This window comes from Hydra viridissima, unplaced genomic scaffold (genome assembly GCF_058129835.1).
Source record: "Hydra viridissima isolate aposymbiotic clone 2 unplaced genomic scaffold, HvirCarnegie_v1 scaffold_2, whole genome shotgun sequence".
Lineage (NCBI taxonomy): Eukaryota > Metazoa > Cnidaria > Hydrozoa > Anthoathecata > Hydridae > Hydra > Hydra viridissima.
Window position 1 is genome coordinate 16464927 of NW_028324301.1, and position 15050 is coordinate 16479976.

The 15050-nt window shown below is 28.9% G+C and overlaps 1 protein-coding gene across 1 annotated transcript in view; it reads left to right on the top strand.

Annotated features, from left to right (window-relative positions):
• The window catches only part of LOC145195994 (uncharacterized), a 247611-nt gene that overhangs the window by 152544 nt on the left and 80017 nt on the right, over positions 1–15050 (top strand). The window contains exons 129-142 of the mRNA XM_090078096.1: positions 1268–1294; positions 2124–2408; positions 3255–3420; positions 3594–3781; positions 4681–4989; positions 7664–8434; positions 8568–8921; positions 9039–9344; positions 9606–9770; positions 9871–10176; positions 10461–10613; positions 10809–10982; positions 11666–11836; positions 12240–12346. Of these exons, the coding sequence (XP_089934222.1) occupies positions 1268–1294; positions 2124–2408; positions 3255–3420; positions 3594–3781; positions 4681–4989; positions 7664–8434; positions 8568–8921; positions 9039–9344; positions 9606–9770; positions 9871–10176; positions 10461–10613; positions 10809–10982; positions 11666–11836; positions 12240–12346 (3482 nt within the window). The remainder of the gene's footprint in view (positions 1–1267; positions 1295–2123; positions 2409–3254; positions 3421–3593; positions 3782–4680; positions 4990–7663; positions 8435–8567; positions 8922–9038; positions 9345–9605; positions 9771–9870; positions 10177–10460; positions 10614–10808; positions 10983–11665; positions 11837–12239; positions 12347–15050) is intronic.

Sequence of the window (15050 nt, forward strand, 5' to 3'; positions counted from 1 at the left end):
AGTAGATTTGAGTTTTACTGTTTTATATTTTTTACAAGTTGTAGAAAGTAATAATATTTATGTATACAATCAGAGAAATAAGTATTCAAACAAAACATTTTTTGTGAAAAATAAACTTTGTCAGGTTCTTTCAGAAAAACATTAGTTTTTGATAAATACTTTTAGAATTATTCTAAAAGCAAACTTAATCACGATTTTATACAGCAAAAAATTAATCAACAGTAATTAACTTGTGTTGCTAAAATTTAACAATTCCGAAGGAGTGTTAAAACTTCAATGAAAATATTTTATCTTCCAACAAGACAATGACCCTAAACATGTCAAAGAAAGCAAAAGAGCTTTTTATCCAAAAGCAAATTGACTTATTTGAATGGCCAGCACAAAGTTCAGATCTCAATCCAATTGAACATCTCTGGGCTATTCTGGATGAAAAATGTGGCACACGATGTCTAAAAAGAAAAGTAGAGCTAAAGATCATGCTCTAAGAGGCATGGGCTGATATCGACTCAGATACCACAAAGAAATTAGTTGAATCGATGCCATGATGACTTGCAGAAGTTATAAAAGCTAAAGGTGGTCCAACTTGATATTAAAGTCATAAAAATAATTACTTGGAGAAGCGTTAATCTTTAAGCCTTAATCTTTAAAAATTTTTTCGGATACTTATTTAATGCTAAAAAATTGTAAAGTTTAAATGTATCTTAATTTTTTATCAATTATTTATTGATATTTCAAATATTATTATTGATATTTTTTTTTTTGCATATTGAATTTGTAATAAAATTTTCTTTCAGATTAATGATTTTTTTTATTTTTATATAGTTTATATTTTTTTCTGAAATAAACTAACAAAGTTTATTTTCCATAATAAAATGTTTTGTTCAGATACTTATTTCTCTAACTGTATATTTAGTATTTTTTTATTGTTTTATAACATATACTATGCATTTGATATAAAATCTTAAAAAAAAAATTAAAACTGGTAGAGATTTCAACTAGAAAAATGACTTATACTTAACTTTTTTTATAATTTTTCAAAAAGTGTATTAAAAATATCTTTCTACCATTTGAACTTTTTTTTTTGATTTAAAAGAAATTTAAAACTTGAAAATACATTTTATTGTTCTATTGTGCAATTTTTTTACTGGTAGAAATGAATCAGAAATAAAAATTATGATACACATAAAAATGATTAGCTTTAGCTGGTTTATAGATTGCTTTATGCCAAATAAGTCTTACATATACTTTTTTTGATTTTACTTTTTAGCATTACCAATAACAGATGATCTGCTTGGTATGTAAAAATTTTAAGTTGCTCATTTTTAAAAGTTCTTATTCACAGTTAAAACAACTTTAAAGTTCAATTTTTATTAAACAGAAATCTTCTAAAGTACATTTTGAACTGATTTCTTTTTCGAAAATTTTTGTTTATGCTTCTTTGATAATTGCCTGCTTATCTTTATTTCTTTTACCAATTCATTAAAGAGATTAGTTTAAACTTTATAGGATAAAATGTATTTACAATTGATATTCTTAAGAATATAGATGTGTTAGAAAAACACATGGTTTTTGACTGAATGAACTTATGAGAGTAAAGCTATTTAAAGTTATAACTAAATTTGAAAAAGTTTGATGTTATTTTTAAGGAAGATATTGGTTAGAAAATTAGTTTTTGATGTTTTCTAATAAGTGGATCCAGTAGCTGTGAAGTAGATTTGTGATACTCATAAAAAATGAAGTAATAAAGCAAACATATAAAACTTATATATAACATATACAACTTATCACTAAATAAATGTGGCCAACAAAAAGTTAGATTTAAATTAAAATTTTTTGATGAAAGTTTTCATAAAAGTTTTTATTAACTAAAAAGATTGCTTTGTCATCAAATGTAGAAAGGAATAGTTTTAAAAACTGTTTTTTAAATTTTATTGATGTAGTTTTCAGAGTTAAGTTAACCTTTTAAAAAAAACTTCATTTAAAATTAGCATTTACTAATTTTTTTAATAAAACTGATATAAATTCTTCGATACTACATGTTTTGGAAAAAAAATCTTTATAACAGTTAAATACAAAATTTTGTATTTAAAATACAGATTTCTTCAGACTTCTTTTCTTTTTAGAATACTATGCAAGACATGTATCATACAATATAAGACAGAAAAACAAGACTTATGTTGTTCTCTCATTGAATATCTTTGAAGATGTGAGATATCCAATTAGTAAGATATCGGTTCAGTATGGAAAGACAGGTTATGATAATCAATTGTGGGCAAACAGTGTAGGGTTTATTTTTATAAACCAATTGGAAGCATTCACAGAATACCAAGTTTGTTTTGCATTTGAAACAATCAGAAGAAAGCTGAGCTCATGTATCCAAAGTGAAAATTTCAAGACAGCAGAGGGAGGTATCCATTCATTAGAAAAAATAATAATGATTTTAAAAATCTCATTTACTTTATAAGTGTGAGCATGCAATTATGTGTATGTAAAAAAAAAATTTTATTTTAAAAAGCTTTTTTACATAATTAGTATGAGCTTGCAATCATATCTATGTAAAAAGAATTTTTAATTTTAAAAAGCTTATTTACATTATTAGAGTGAACTTGCAAACTTGTACATGAAAAGAGTGTATGAAAAAGATAGGGTTAGTAATACTTGAATGTTAACAGAAGTTAGGCTCAAAGAAAGTGGATCAGAGAAATTCTTTGCTAAAGTTTCCTTCTTTTTTTTTGTAAAACTTTCTATAATTAAAAAAAAATTTTGTTAAAAGTTTAATGAGTTTCAATTAAAGAATGGACAACCAACCCATGTAATCATTTTAACCAAAAAAAATTATTAATTCAACCATTAATTAAAATTAGGCACCCTGGCTAAAATGGTGCATTAAAGCAATGCTGTTACTCAACTAAAATGATTAAAAAGCATCAGTTAATACAAATACACACATGTGAAATCATATGTACTATTTGTTTTAGTTAGTGAAAATGGTTTTGAATAATTTTTTTAAAATAATTATGGTGATTAATCAAATTATTTTATGACAGTTAAAATGGTGTCATAGCAGTAATAATTTTTTTTATTAAAATTTTTTTTGCTGGACCATTAACGATTAATCAAATCGCATGGTTGTCCAGTGCTTAGTTTCAATCTTTGAATTAAGTCATGTGACCTAGAATGATAAAAAGTAGAGTTTAAAATATTTTTTTCAGGTAAGTTGAAGGTTTTTTCCATGCTATGATTTGTTCTCTTAGAACCTGTTATTGCACCAAACATAAGCTGTGCACTTGATGAAATTATGAAGAAAGTAAATTGTAATATTACGCAGATTTCCACAACTTCTTGGGTAGGAGTGCCACACAGTTACAAAGTTGTTTACAGAATAAAAGTTGATGGAGATTTGTGCAACACCTTGCAAAGGTTTATTTTGTTTTTCAATTATTTTTAATCTCTTTGATTATATACCTTTTTGGAGTTTTTAACTATGCAACCTGCTGACTCTAATATAATATTTGTGTTTATATGTAAGCTATTTTATAGTTTGTCTTTTCTTAAATTAAACTAGTTTCAGTTTGCTTTTTTTTTTTTTTTAGTGGTTATCAAAACCAAACCAATATAACTTTAATTTATAATGCTACTAACACTAATAGTGCATTAAAAATAAGTATTGACTCTAGTAGTTATCATTACAAACAACTATGTATATTTGCTTTTGCCACTACACAAAATGGAAATGGTATTGGTGTTTGGAATCTTGTAGTTGTAAGAACACAGAGTGAAGGTTAGGTCTTTATCATTCAATAGAAGTAATAATTGATGAAAAGCAGGAATAAATATGCAGCAAATGAAATCAGGATTTGCAACTTGTACAAAAAACAAAAAAAAAACAAAAAAAAAAAAGTAAAAAAAATCACAAAAACTTTCTTGCTTAGTTGAATTTCAAGTAACTTGCTGTCACTGTTATTAACACAATAAAATCTGTCTGTGAGTAATAAATCCAAAGCAAGCTGTAATAGATAAAAGAACTTAAATCAAGTTTTATTTTACTTAAAAAAAGTTTATTTTATTAATTGTAATAAAATAAACTTTTTATATTCTTATTAATAGCCATTTTACTTGATATTTTCTATGACATTTACATCACTTGAGATTATGTATCTTCTGTAACATTTACATAGAAAGTGTATTAAATACTCACAGAACTCCTCTACGATTGATTAGTCGTCTATGACAATACTCATTTAATTGTTAACAATGATAACCATGATTATATTAGTTAACTTCATTTTATTTACAGCAAGAAAACCTAAATGAAAAGAAAAGTTTAAACTTTGAATGCAGTTTTCTGAGAATTTCTAACTATGGGTTGTAAAACCAAACACTTGTTGTTGTTTTTTTATCATTCTTAAGTTCTAAATTAATGTTTTTTATCTTTATTTTTAAACGTTTTTAATAGTTTGATTAATTTGTAGCTTTCCTTTATAACTTTCATCTCTTAAAGAGAATGGTAGAATGGTAAAAGCCTTAAAGTGAACAACTTATTTTTACATAAATAAAAGTTTGAGCCAATTACTTTGTGTTAATTTGATTATTAAATGTTGCAACCACTAAAATCTTGAATATCAAGCAAAAAAGAATTACAGTTTTTTTATTAGTTTTTTTTTTTTTTTTCATTTTCAGCACCTGATATATCTCCTCAAAATTTCATAGCAAGCTTTAATGAAACTAGTGTTAAATTCAAATGGGATCCTTTTGAGAACTCAACTGATGCTTGGAATAACATTGTTCCAGGCTTTTATAAATTGCAGTTCGGGTTAGTAAAAAAGATACCAATAGAACTGGACTCAGGAAGGAAAGTCAATATCACAGATAGCCAATATACTTTAAAACCTGCAAGTTTGTGTGATGTGTATGCAGCTCAGGTTAGTGCATTTTCTGTTGCACTGGGACCAAACAGCTCTTTGATATGTTTTCTGAGTCCACTTAAAAGTAAGTATACATTTTTATTATTTTACCAAAATTTGATTAACCATATTATAAAGAGTGCTTTCAAAAAAGATGGCACATTAAAATTTTTTTACTTAATGCTTATTCATAGTATCATAAATTAAAAACTAAATAAGATACTGACATAATTTTTTGTTTAATTTTAAGAAATAGTGTTTTTAAAAAAATCTTCTATTAAGATATCATACTAAGATAGACAACTATATTTAAAGATATCATTGAATATAATAGTTAAATATATTGATTAAAAGACTGGTATATGAAAATTGGTAAAACAACAATAAACATCAAAGTTAATATTTAAAACTTCTCCCATGTTCATTTTTGCAGGCTATGGATCTCTTTTGCATTGATTTAACAAGATTGTTGCAAGTTTTAGTTGTAATTCTTCTCCAAGTTGTAATGATTAGGCTCAAAGCTTTCTAGTTGGATATAATTAGCAATAACTCAAGAAATGCTTAACAAATTAAATCCACATTTTTTATTAATTGAAGTTTATTGTATTATTTAACATTTTTAATCAGTTTGTACAAATTTTAAAGGGCACTTAAAAGTAATTGAATTTTTTTAAGAGTAGGTGCTATCATAGCCTGGATCTTGCTTTCAGTAACCTTTTTCGATGCTGCTATCCATTTTTGCTTAAATTCTTCATCTTTCACTTATTTGTTGCTTTTCAACAAGGTTTCTTTTACAAGTGCCCAGTAACTCTTGATTATGGTCAGGACAGTTAGGAGGATTTGCATCTTTTGAGAAAATTTTGATGCCATTTTGATTGTATCACTTCTTTGTCTTATTAGAGTAGTGGATTGTTGCCAAATCCAGCCAAAAGATAACTAACTTCCTGTATCTGTTAACAAATAGCAAAAGTTGTTTCTGAAGATGTTCAGTGATGTACAAATTGGAAGTCAAAGTCTTTTGAGAGACGAATGGAGCACTCTTAAGACTACAAGAGCAAATCACTTACCACACAAGGATCTTCTGAGCAAACTTTTTTGTCTGAATATACTTAAATTTGTTGGTGACATAGACACCCTTTGACTGATAATAATATTGGTGGCCAGGTAACAGTGAGAAATCCTTTTTGCAGTACATTTCACTATCCTCAATAATGCATATATTTTCTTGGTTGAAAAGTTTGACAAACTTTCTTGCGTGGCAAATTGTTTTTAATTCTCCATCATTTGATTGATTCAGATTTTTTTCTTGGTGTAAGCCTTCAAACCCATGCTCTTGTGTGCTTTTCTGACAAGGAAATGATGGCATTCAAATTTTTTGGCAAGATCTCTCTTGGATTGGAATGGACTTCTTGTAATTGACCTGATGATCAAATTCACTTTGTTTTTGTCAACAAAATCTTTCTTCCTTCCTCCATTCCTTTTTCTTTCAATAGATTGAGTCTTCTTGTATCTCTTCAATATGTCTCCAACTGAAGATTCAGCGACTTTTGACAGTTTTGTAATTTTTGAATGTGAGTAGGTTGGATTTTGAAGAAAAACTTTCAAACCTTTTTTTCAATTATTTAATTGTTTACTCATTTTGAACTGATAAACTGTTAGTATTATTAAAATATCACATGAAATATTCCAGGTTGGCACATCTAAAGAAGGACTTATGGTGTGGAATGACTTCAGGTGGACTTACTGGACAATACTTCTTTGATGGCTTTGTCTCTGGCAAGTCCTATCTGGAAATGCTTAAGAAAAATATATGGCCTAAAGTTAAACAGCATTGCCTCTACTTTCAACAGGATGGAGTACCTTTCCACTATTCAGTTGTAGTGAGAGAGTGGCTCGATCAAAAGTTCCTTAGTCATTGGATTGGCTTACAAGGCCCTATCAAGTGACCTGCGCACTCTCCTGACGTAACTCCACCAGACTTTTTCCTCTGGGGCTACTTAAAGAATATAGTATACAGGGAAAAACCCTCTACACTTGTTGAGCTACGCAGCCAAATTGAGCAATCCTGTGCAGAGCTACAGCCATTGATGTGCGAGAAAGTATGCAGAAGTGTACCTGATCAATTGAAACATAACGGCAGAAGGAGCTCATTTCAAAAATTTTCTCTAATTATTTATACTATTGGTAAATCTACTTTAAAATAAAACACATATAAACTGATTATCTTATTTCTTTATTTAACTATTTCTTTATTTTTCATTAAAAACTTAAACTGACCTTACGAATACCCTGTATGTAGATAGAAAGTCATTATAAAGAAAATTTGGAATTAATTTGTTAAATATTTCTCAAGTTATTGCTAATTATATTTGACCAAAAGGTTTTGAGCCCATTCAAAAGTTCATATTTAAGACTGCATATGGACCATATTTATTTAATTCTTTGTCCTTCCCAACCCTAAAAGATTCAACTCAATTCAAATTTAGTGCTTTTATATAAGCACTTGATAAAACAGAAAAAATGAAAAAACTAATGAGCAAGTGAACTTGTTAGCAAAGTTGTAGAAAATTAATTTCTCTGTCATGCAAAAAAAAAAAAAAAAAATTCCTTGTTTATCAAAATAAGAATAAAATTTTTAATGCATCAATTTTTTTTGAAAGCATGAAACAATATAAAACAGAAATGAGCTATTAACTTGTGTCATAAGAGTTTTGTGCATTTGCATTATTACCATCATTTGCATTAATATTTATCTTTAGAACCTGATTGTGTAAATCCTGTTATTAAAAAAGTTTATGTATCTGGTCCAAGAAGTGCAACCATTTTCCATGAGAGTGTTAATCCAACGCACTTTCGAGGAAATAAATATTGGTTGCTTCATGTTACTGCTAATGCAAATGATAGTGCAAATGGTGGTGCAAATGGTGTTGCGAATGGTGGTGCAAGTGGTGTTGCTGTTAATGCAGGTGGTAATACAGTGGAAGGTTATAATCCTGGTTCATTATCGGAGGAATATCTTAAACAACCAATCGAGTTTGAACATTCACTTGAGTCTTTTGCTGCAAACTCAGCTCCTTGTGATGAAGCAAATATATCGACATATTTTAACCAATCTACAGGTTTTGAATTAAACTTGAGAGGATTGCATCCTTATGTAAGCTATCAGGTGTCCATACAACCATGCAATGAGATGGGATGTGGTAACATTTCTAAAAGTGTGTCCTTTCAAACGTATTCAGATATTCCAGGCTGTGAGCCTGAGTCTCTTCGATTGCAAAACAAATCTTCCACATCAATGTTAGTATCTTGGAATAAACTAAATGCTAGCTGTGAAAATGGAGTTTTACTTGATTATATTTTAAGCTGTGATGGGAGACGATCAGAACCAGTATCTTCTAATTATTCAAGTATCTCTGCAAGTTTACAAAACTTGTCAAAGTATGAGTTAGTTTGTTGTAGAGTTGCAGCCAGAAATGTAAATGGGACAGGTCCATTTAGCTCTGAAAAGTGTGCCTACACTGATGAAGACAGTATGAAAATGACTTTTTAAATTAAACTCAGTTTTTTACTTTAAGAATTTCTTTTAAAAGTGTGTTTTTTGTTGTTGTTATTATAATTGGTTTTGCTAATTGTGTTTTGTTTATCATGTTTTGCTTGTTATAGCTCCAGATGCAGTTCCAATAATAAGTAGCTTTGAGACTACACCATATACCATTCATGCAACAATAGAACCCCCAGATGTATATGAAATGAACGGCATTGTTGTTGGTATTTATGCTACTATAACCATCTACTCGTTTGCTGGTTTGTCACCAGAAACATTGCAAAACCAATCTGTATCTGTTACTGAAGATCATGAGTTTTTGTTAAACCCAGATGCATTGTTCAATGGCTTGGTAAAAATTAGTTTTGACAATTTGGTGCCATTCTTTGTGTACAAAATAAAGTTAAGGTATTTCACACGTGTTGGTAATGGCTCATGGAGTCTTGAATACAAAGTAGTGACTGCTGAGAGTTGTAAGTAAAATATTGGATCACACTTCATGCATTAAATAACATTTTTTTTGGCAATTGATAGTTGTTTTTTGTGATCATTTATATTTTGTTTTGGTTGACTATAAAAGTATGTTTTAGTACCTGATGCACCAGAGTTTATATCAAACTCAAGTGACAATGTAAGAACTATAAGAATAAGTTGGAGTGGCGTGCCAATTGAAAAAAGTCATGGAGTAATATCTAGCTATAGAATCTGTCGCAAACAAATGTTCAGTAATGCTACAGCTGCTGGAGAAGATTGTTTCCATTATGTGAATTTTTCATTACTGCAGTTTAATTTCAGCAATCTTGATCGAGGAAGCACTCATCGGATTAGCGTAGCTGCTTGTAATCAAGCTGGATGTGGAAGAGAGGTTTTTGTAATTGCCAGTGCTATGGGATTCAGTAAGTGTTGATTGCATTACACAGTTTTTAAAAGTTACAATTACTTTATGTAATAATTTTTGGTTGATTGCAACTGTTAGTTCTTTTTTGATATCTAATAAATTGAGTAATCATTTCTATTAGACAAAACTCTGATATTTGTTCACAATTATAAAATTTTTAATGATTTTAATATTTGTTTGGAATTGTATCTTTTATTTCATGATAAGATCTTTTGCATTCTAAGAGGTAATTTCTCTTTTCGGGTTATTAATGTTCTAGTTGATGGTAGATGGTTGGAATGGTCCTATTGGGACAGTTGCAGCCAAACTTGTGACAAAGGAAAACAAAAGAGAACACGTGATTGTACACCTTTCTCAGAAGGAGGTTATAACTGCTCCGGAGATGCAATAGAATACAAAACTTGTCAACTTGCTAAATGCTCAGGTTAAAATTTTTTTTTTTTTCTTTGTCTAACTTAACCAAAAGTTAAGACTTTTTTTTTTGTTTTTTTACAAATAAATGTAAAAAAAGATTGCTTAATTAGGTTTTGTTCTTGGAGAAGAAAGCCAAACGAATTGCACAGCTGTATGTTATCAAAATGGCTACATCTGTTCAAATTTTTTTTTGAAAACTTACAATGGTAGTTCTATTTTCTTGGATGCCACTACACCGATCAGATGTCCTAACAGTCTAGCTAATACTGTTTATAGCTCTGAACTGGATCCTAGTTTTGATAATGCTACAGGAAGTTGTATTGGGTACATAAACTTACCAGATGAAATTCCTTGTGAAACACAACTCACTTTTAGTCGTCCAAAAATGCAAAGGTTGTGTAACTGCATCAGTCCAGGTAAACTTTTTATAACAAAAGATTTAGCATGGTGTTATTGATCTGCTCATAAAAACTATATAAGATAAAAATAAAAAATAAAATGTGTCACTATTGTTCAATCAGTTTAGAAGTTGTCTTTTAAAGTAGCAAACCATCAATAGATGTTTTGTAGTTACAGCTCTATTTTGTACAACAGTTATTACTACTTTGCTGTTGAGTGTTTATTCATTAATATTTTGTCATAATTTACTAATATGATTAAAGAATATCTAGTTTTAACAACAAAACTTGTAAATTTGTAGAAGACTATGGATTTTCAAAATGGGCAAAGTGGAGTTTTTGTAGCAAGACTTGTGGAAAAGATAGCATTAGAGTAAGGAAGAGGACCTGCATAGGGACTGTATGCTCGGGAACATCAGTTGAAACTGAAATCTGCAACAAGCCAGAATGTCCAGGTTTTATTTACATACAATTTCCACTAAGCTTTTGAACTTTTAACTATGCTGAATTACAGATGCTATTTATTTATCTAGTTCTTGCAGTTTTAATTAGAGTTTTTGTTAGAAGTTATCTTTTCTAAAAGTCCTTATCATTATTTTTTTGTTTTTACATTCTTTTAAATAAAAAACTTTGCTCTTCATCTTCATCAGTTGATGGTGAGTGGGGAAAATGGGGAGAATACCAAGCTTGCAATGAAACTTGTGGTTTTGGCTATGAAATTCGTACCAGAGAATGCAACAACCCACCCCCAGCTGGAGGGGGCACTCCATGTCAAGGTCCAGATAGAGATGAGCGTCCTGAATGCAATGCATTTCCCTGTCCAGGTATGATAATAGAATTCATAAAAGTGTAACGTTTTGTTTTTTATGTTGTTCACACAGCAAGTTTTTCTGTTTTGATTTCTTACAGAAATGGCAAAGTGGCATATTGTATTTTATAATGACATATTGTTTACATTTTAACATGGAATTTTTTTTATAATTTTCTGTAAAAGTTAAATCCACAAAAACATAATCTTTTTTGTAACTTAATCTTTTTAAATTTCTTTTGCATTTTTTCATCAATGTCAACTAAAGCTAATCTAAAAAAGAGCTACTGAAAAATACAGAGAATTTCATAATTTTTACATATTATTTTTTGGGTGTGATTTTACAGATAAGATTTATGTTGTAAAATAACTTAGTGCATCCTAAAACTGTTTTTTTTGTTCAATTAAATTTCCAAAATATCAGTGTTATACCAAAATATAGGAGTTGCTTAATTGAAGATGCCTCAGGATTTACAAGCATTACTGATTTTTTTACTTATTAACTTTGCAAATGCAGTGAGCTGAGGATGTGAGCAATATATTTCATGATTAATTTTTTTTTTCAGATATTTAATTTATACACGTCTGAAAGTTTTGATCTAATTTTTTCTATCTTTTATTTATTATACATTATCATTTTTTACATTTACTTATCACTTTTTTCAAATGTTCATTCTTGCATGAGTTCTTTTGCTGTAGTGAACGGCGGTTTCTCAAACTGGACTGAATGGTCCATATGTGACAGACCGTGTGGAAATGGGTTGCGTACACGTAGACGCTATTGCAATAACCCAGTACCAGCATTGAATGGCTTAACATGTAAAGGTACTGACATAATGACTGTGCCTTGTTTCATGCAGAGTTGCACACGTATGTTATATTTCCTATTAGTTAATTTTTTTTTCTTTTAATTTTCTATAAGTGATTAACCCAATGACGGACACTTGCGTCTACAGCCATCAAAGCAAAGTTCATTATGTGGTAATAGCCACAACCTATTTAAAGGTGCTGAATTTATTAAAATTAAGTTTACTTAAGCAGAAAAAGTAAAACTTTACTTCTAGTATTCTGAAAATTACAAAAGCATATTGTGTTGATTTTCGAGCTTCACTTGCTCCTACTGTCCGTCAATGTGCTGATATTCTAAATATTACAAAAACATATAGTGTTAATTTTTGAACTTCACTTGTTTCTACTGTCCATCAATGTGTTAAATGCTTTATTCGTTTTTATTTTGACTTTTGAGCTAAAATTAAATGTTTGTTTCCTTCAGCTGTTGGAGTCAACATGGTTCAAAAAATCCAAATGACATGGAATTGGAGAATGTATAAAATCTTATCACAAGAAGCTCAAGATTTTGTTGCTAATTTTACATCCTCAGTAAGACTTTAACTTGTGGCTGTTGTTTTTATTTAATATTTGCATTATTCTTATTGTTTCCAATTGTCTTTTTTATGCTAGTAGAAAAAATTTTGATACAAAGCAGAATGTAGTTTAGTTGATTATGACTTGTTCAGTTGAAAATCTTTAACTAGGATTCTAACAAATGTAAATATTTTGTTTAATCATATGTAAACATTTTGTAAAGGACACAAGCAAGAAACGAAAGTTCTGAATAAAGGGAGTTGCTTCATATTTTTTTTTTTTTTTTTTTTTTTAAATTACAAGGATTGATGCATACCAAGTAAGTATAACTTAATGAACAAGAATCTACAGATTTACAATAATCTATCACTTTATTGTTACGTCAGCATTGTTTGCTCAGTCTGAGCAGTAGCATAAAGTGTAAATCTTTCTTTGGTTGTGTATTGTGTAAGTTAGAGTTTTCTTAATGAATTATAGAGACTTACAGTTAGTAACAACCTTTTGTTCTCTGAAAATTGGTGTCAATTTTTTTCATTTTGTCCTATACTACCATTTTTAAAGTTGAAGCATTTAAAGGGTTGTATTAATTTCATAAATTTTACTTAATGATATGAATTTTTTGCTTTACCAGTAGTATTCATAACGTGAAGTTCAAGCACTCAAGTGTGTCAATTTCACCTTAATAATCAGATTTATATATTTATCTAATGTATTTTAATTAATATTATGTAATATGCAGATAGTTATAAGAATGAAATAGTTTAACATGCAACTTAATGAAAAAGTTATAATGGCTATACCTTTTTACCATGTAAAAGTTATTTTTGAACCTATTCATATTCAAAATGGCCTAGGTTAAAAGAAAGAATGATAATCATTCAATCATTCTAAAGAGATCAAGCTACCTGCTGAAATTTCTAACTAATGTCCTTCCAGATTGAGATTCCAACATTAATAACCTGTACAAAGTTTTAAGTTGTAACTTGAATTTATTTGTTTTAAAACTTTATTAAGTGCTTGAAGTTCTTATTTGGTTTCTAACTTACTTTATACTTCTATAGTGTGCAAATATTTTCAATTTATATGTTTTTCTGCAACAGTAGGTATTTCCCTGCAGGTTCAGTTCAGACATTATAGTTGTCTAGTGAAAAGATATCTATATGTTGCTCTCCTTTTGTTATATGGCATACTTATTTGTATAGAGTTAACAAAGAAACTTTTGAGTAAGGTAAATTGATCAGATTTTTTTAAAGTTTAATCATATAGTTAAAACTTAAGGAGCATTGAGCAACCTCTAATCTTAACTTAATTACAAAGATCTCTTACAAACTTGATTGCAATATAGTTTGGAGTAGTATATACAATTATAAATTCAATTCTAAAAGAAATATTTGCTTTTCTATTAGAAATGTGAATCAACCTAACCAGTATAATTGACTTTAAGTTCTCTGCAACTGTCATACAAATGAAACTCATGTTTTACATTTCATGACTATGTTTTTTAGGGGGAATCAAGTAAACTCTTTTTTGTTAGGTTTGAAAATATGGGTTCAGGTTCTTGATAAAACAAGTTGTGGTAAAATATATTTGGATCACTTTGAACTCCTCACATTTTTTTAGGGCCAAATAAACTCCAAAATACATGGCTCATGAGGTGTTTGCATGGACTGATTACAGTAAAATCAAACTGACTAATTTATATGTTGGGAGCATTAAGAACTTTAGATTTCCTCAGCTAGACAGGTGCTATGCATGAGGAAAGATTTATGGCTGATGCCTTGAGTATTTTAACTATTCAATTTACTAATGTGGCAAGAGATGTCATCAATAAAAATTGAATGGTTTTTATGTGCTGGTTAAAGTTGCTATAAGCATGAAACAACACAAATGGTTCTAAGTTGACTATTTCATGGTTTTTTCAATTGCAGACCAAATTACCTAATGGTACAAAACTAAAGTTTGAAAGGGTGTTTGCAGAGTAATTCTATTAAATACTCTGCAAACTTTTCAAAATAAAGAGAGAACAAAGAAAGATGTTGTCATAAAGAAGAAAGCAGAGATAGAGAAATCCAAACAGAATGCAGAAGAAATGAAAACTGTGAGTGCAGGAAAAACGAAATTGTACAACTTTAATCTTATCTAAGAAATTAAGTTTGACTATTTTGTATAAACATGAGTCCATTCTATGTAATTGCATATCTATTTGAAAGAATAGTAAAAAACTGTAAGATGTTCAGTGCAGTTCTATTTGTAAGTAAAAAATGAAGAAAAACTCAAAAGTATCATATTCACCTTAATCTTTCTTCACTTTACCAGGCTCAAAGTTTAAGTATGATCATTTAACTACAATTGACAAATATCATCAGGTGTAATGAATCTCTTGTTTTATTTTTATCAACATTTTACACGTAGTTCTCAATTTAAAGGTTGTAATCATATTGAAAGGAAATTTGTAAAATTTTAGTCAAGTAAAGCTCAACATTTTGTTTAAGACTTCACATTCTCAGCATGGTTGCAATCTTCAGCATTATGAATAGTGATTTTATGGTAAATCAGAAAAGATTAAGGCGATCAAACTTTACTTTTATAGATTTAACGGATTGGGTCAATTCACCATATTGTTTTTAATTTTATAATAAAGATTCAGCCAATGAGCCATTGCATTTTCTGATAATCAAAATAAAACTAACAAATCTTTTTTATATGTTTTAATTTTTTT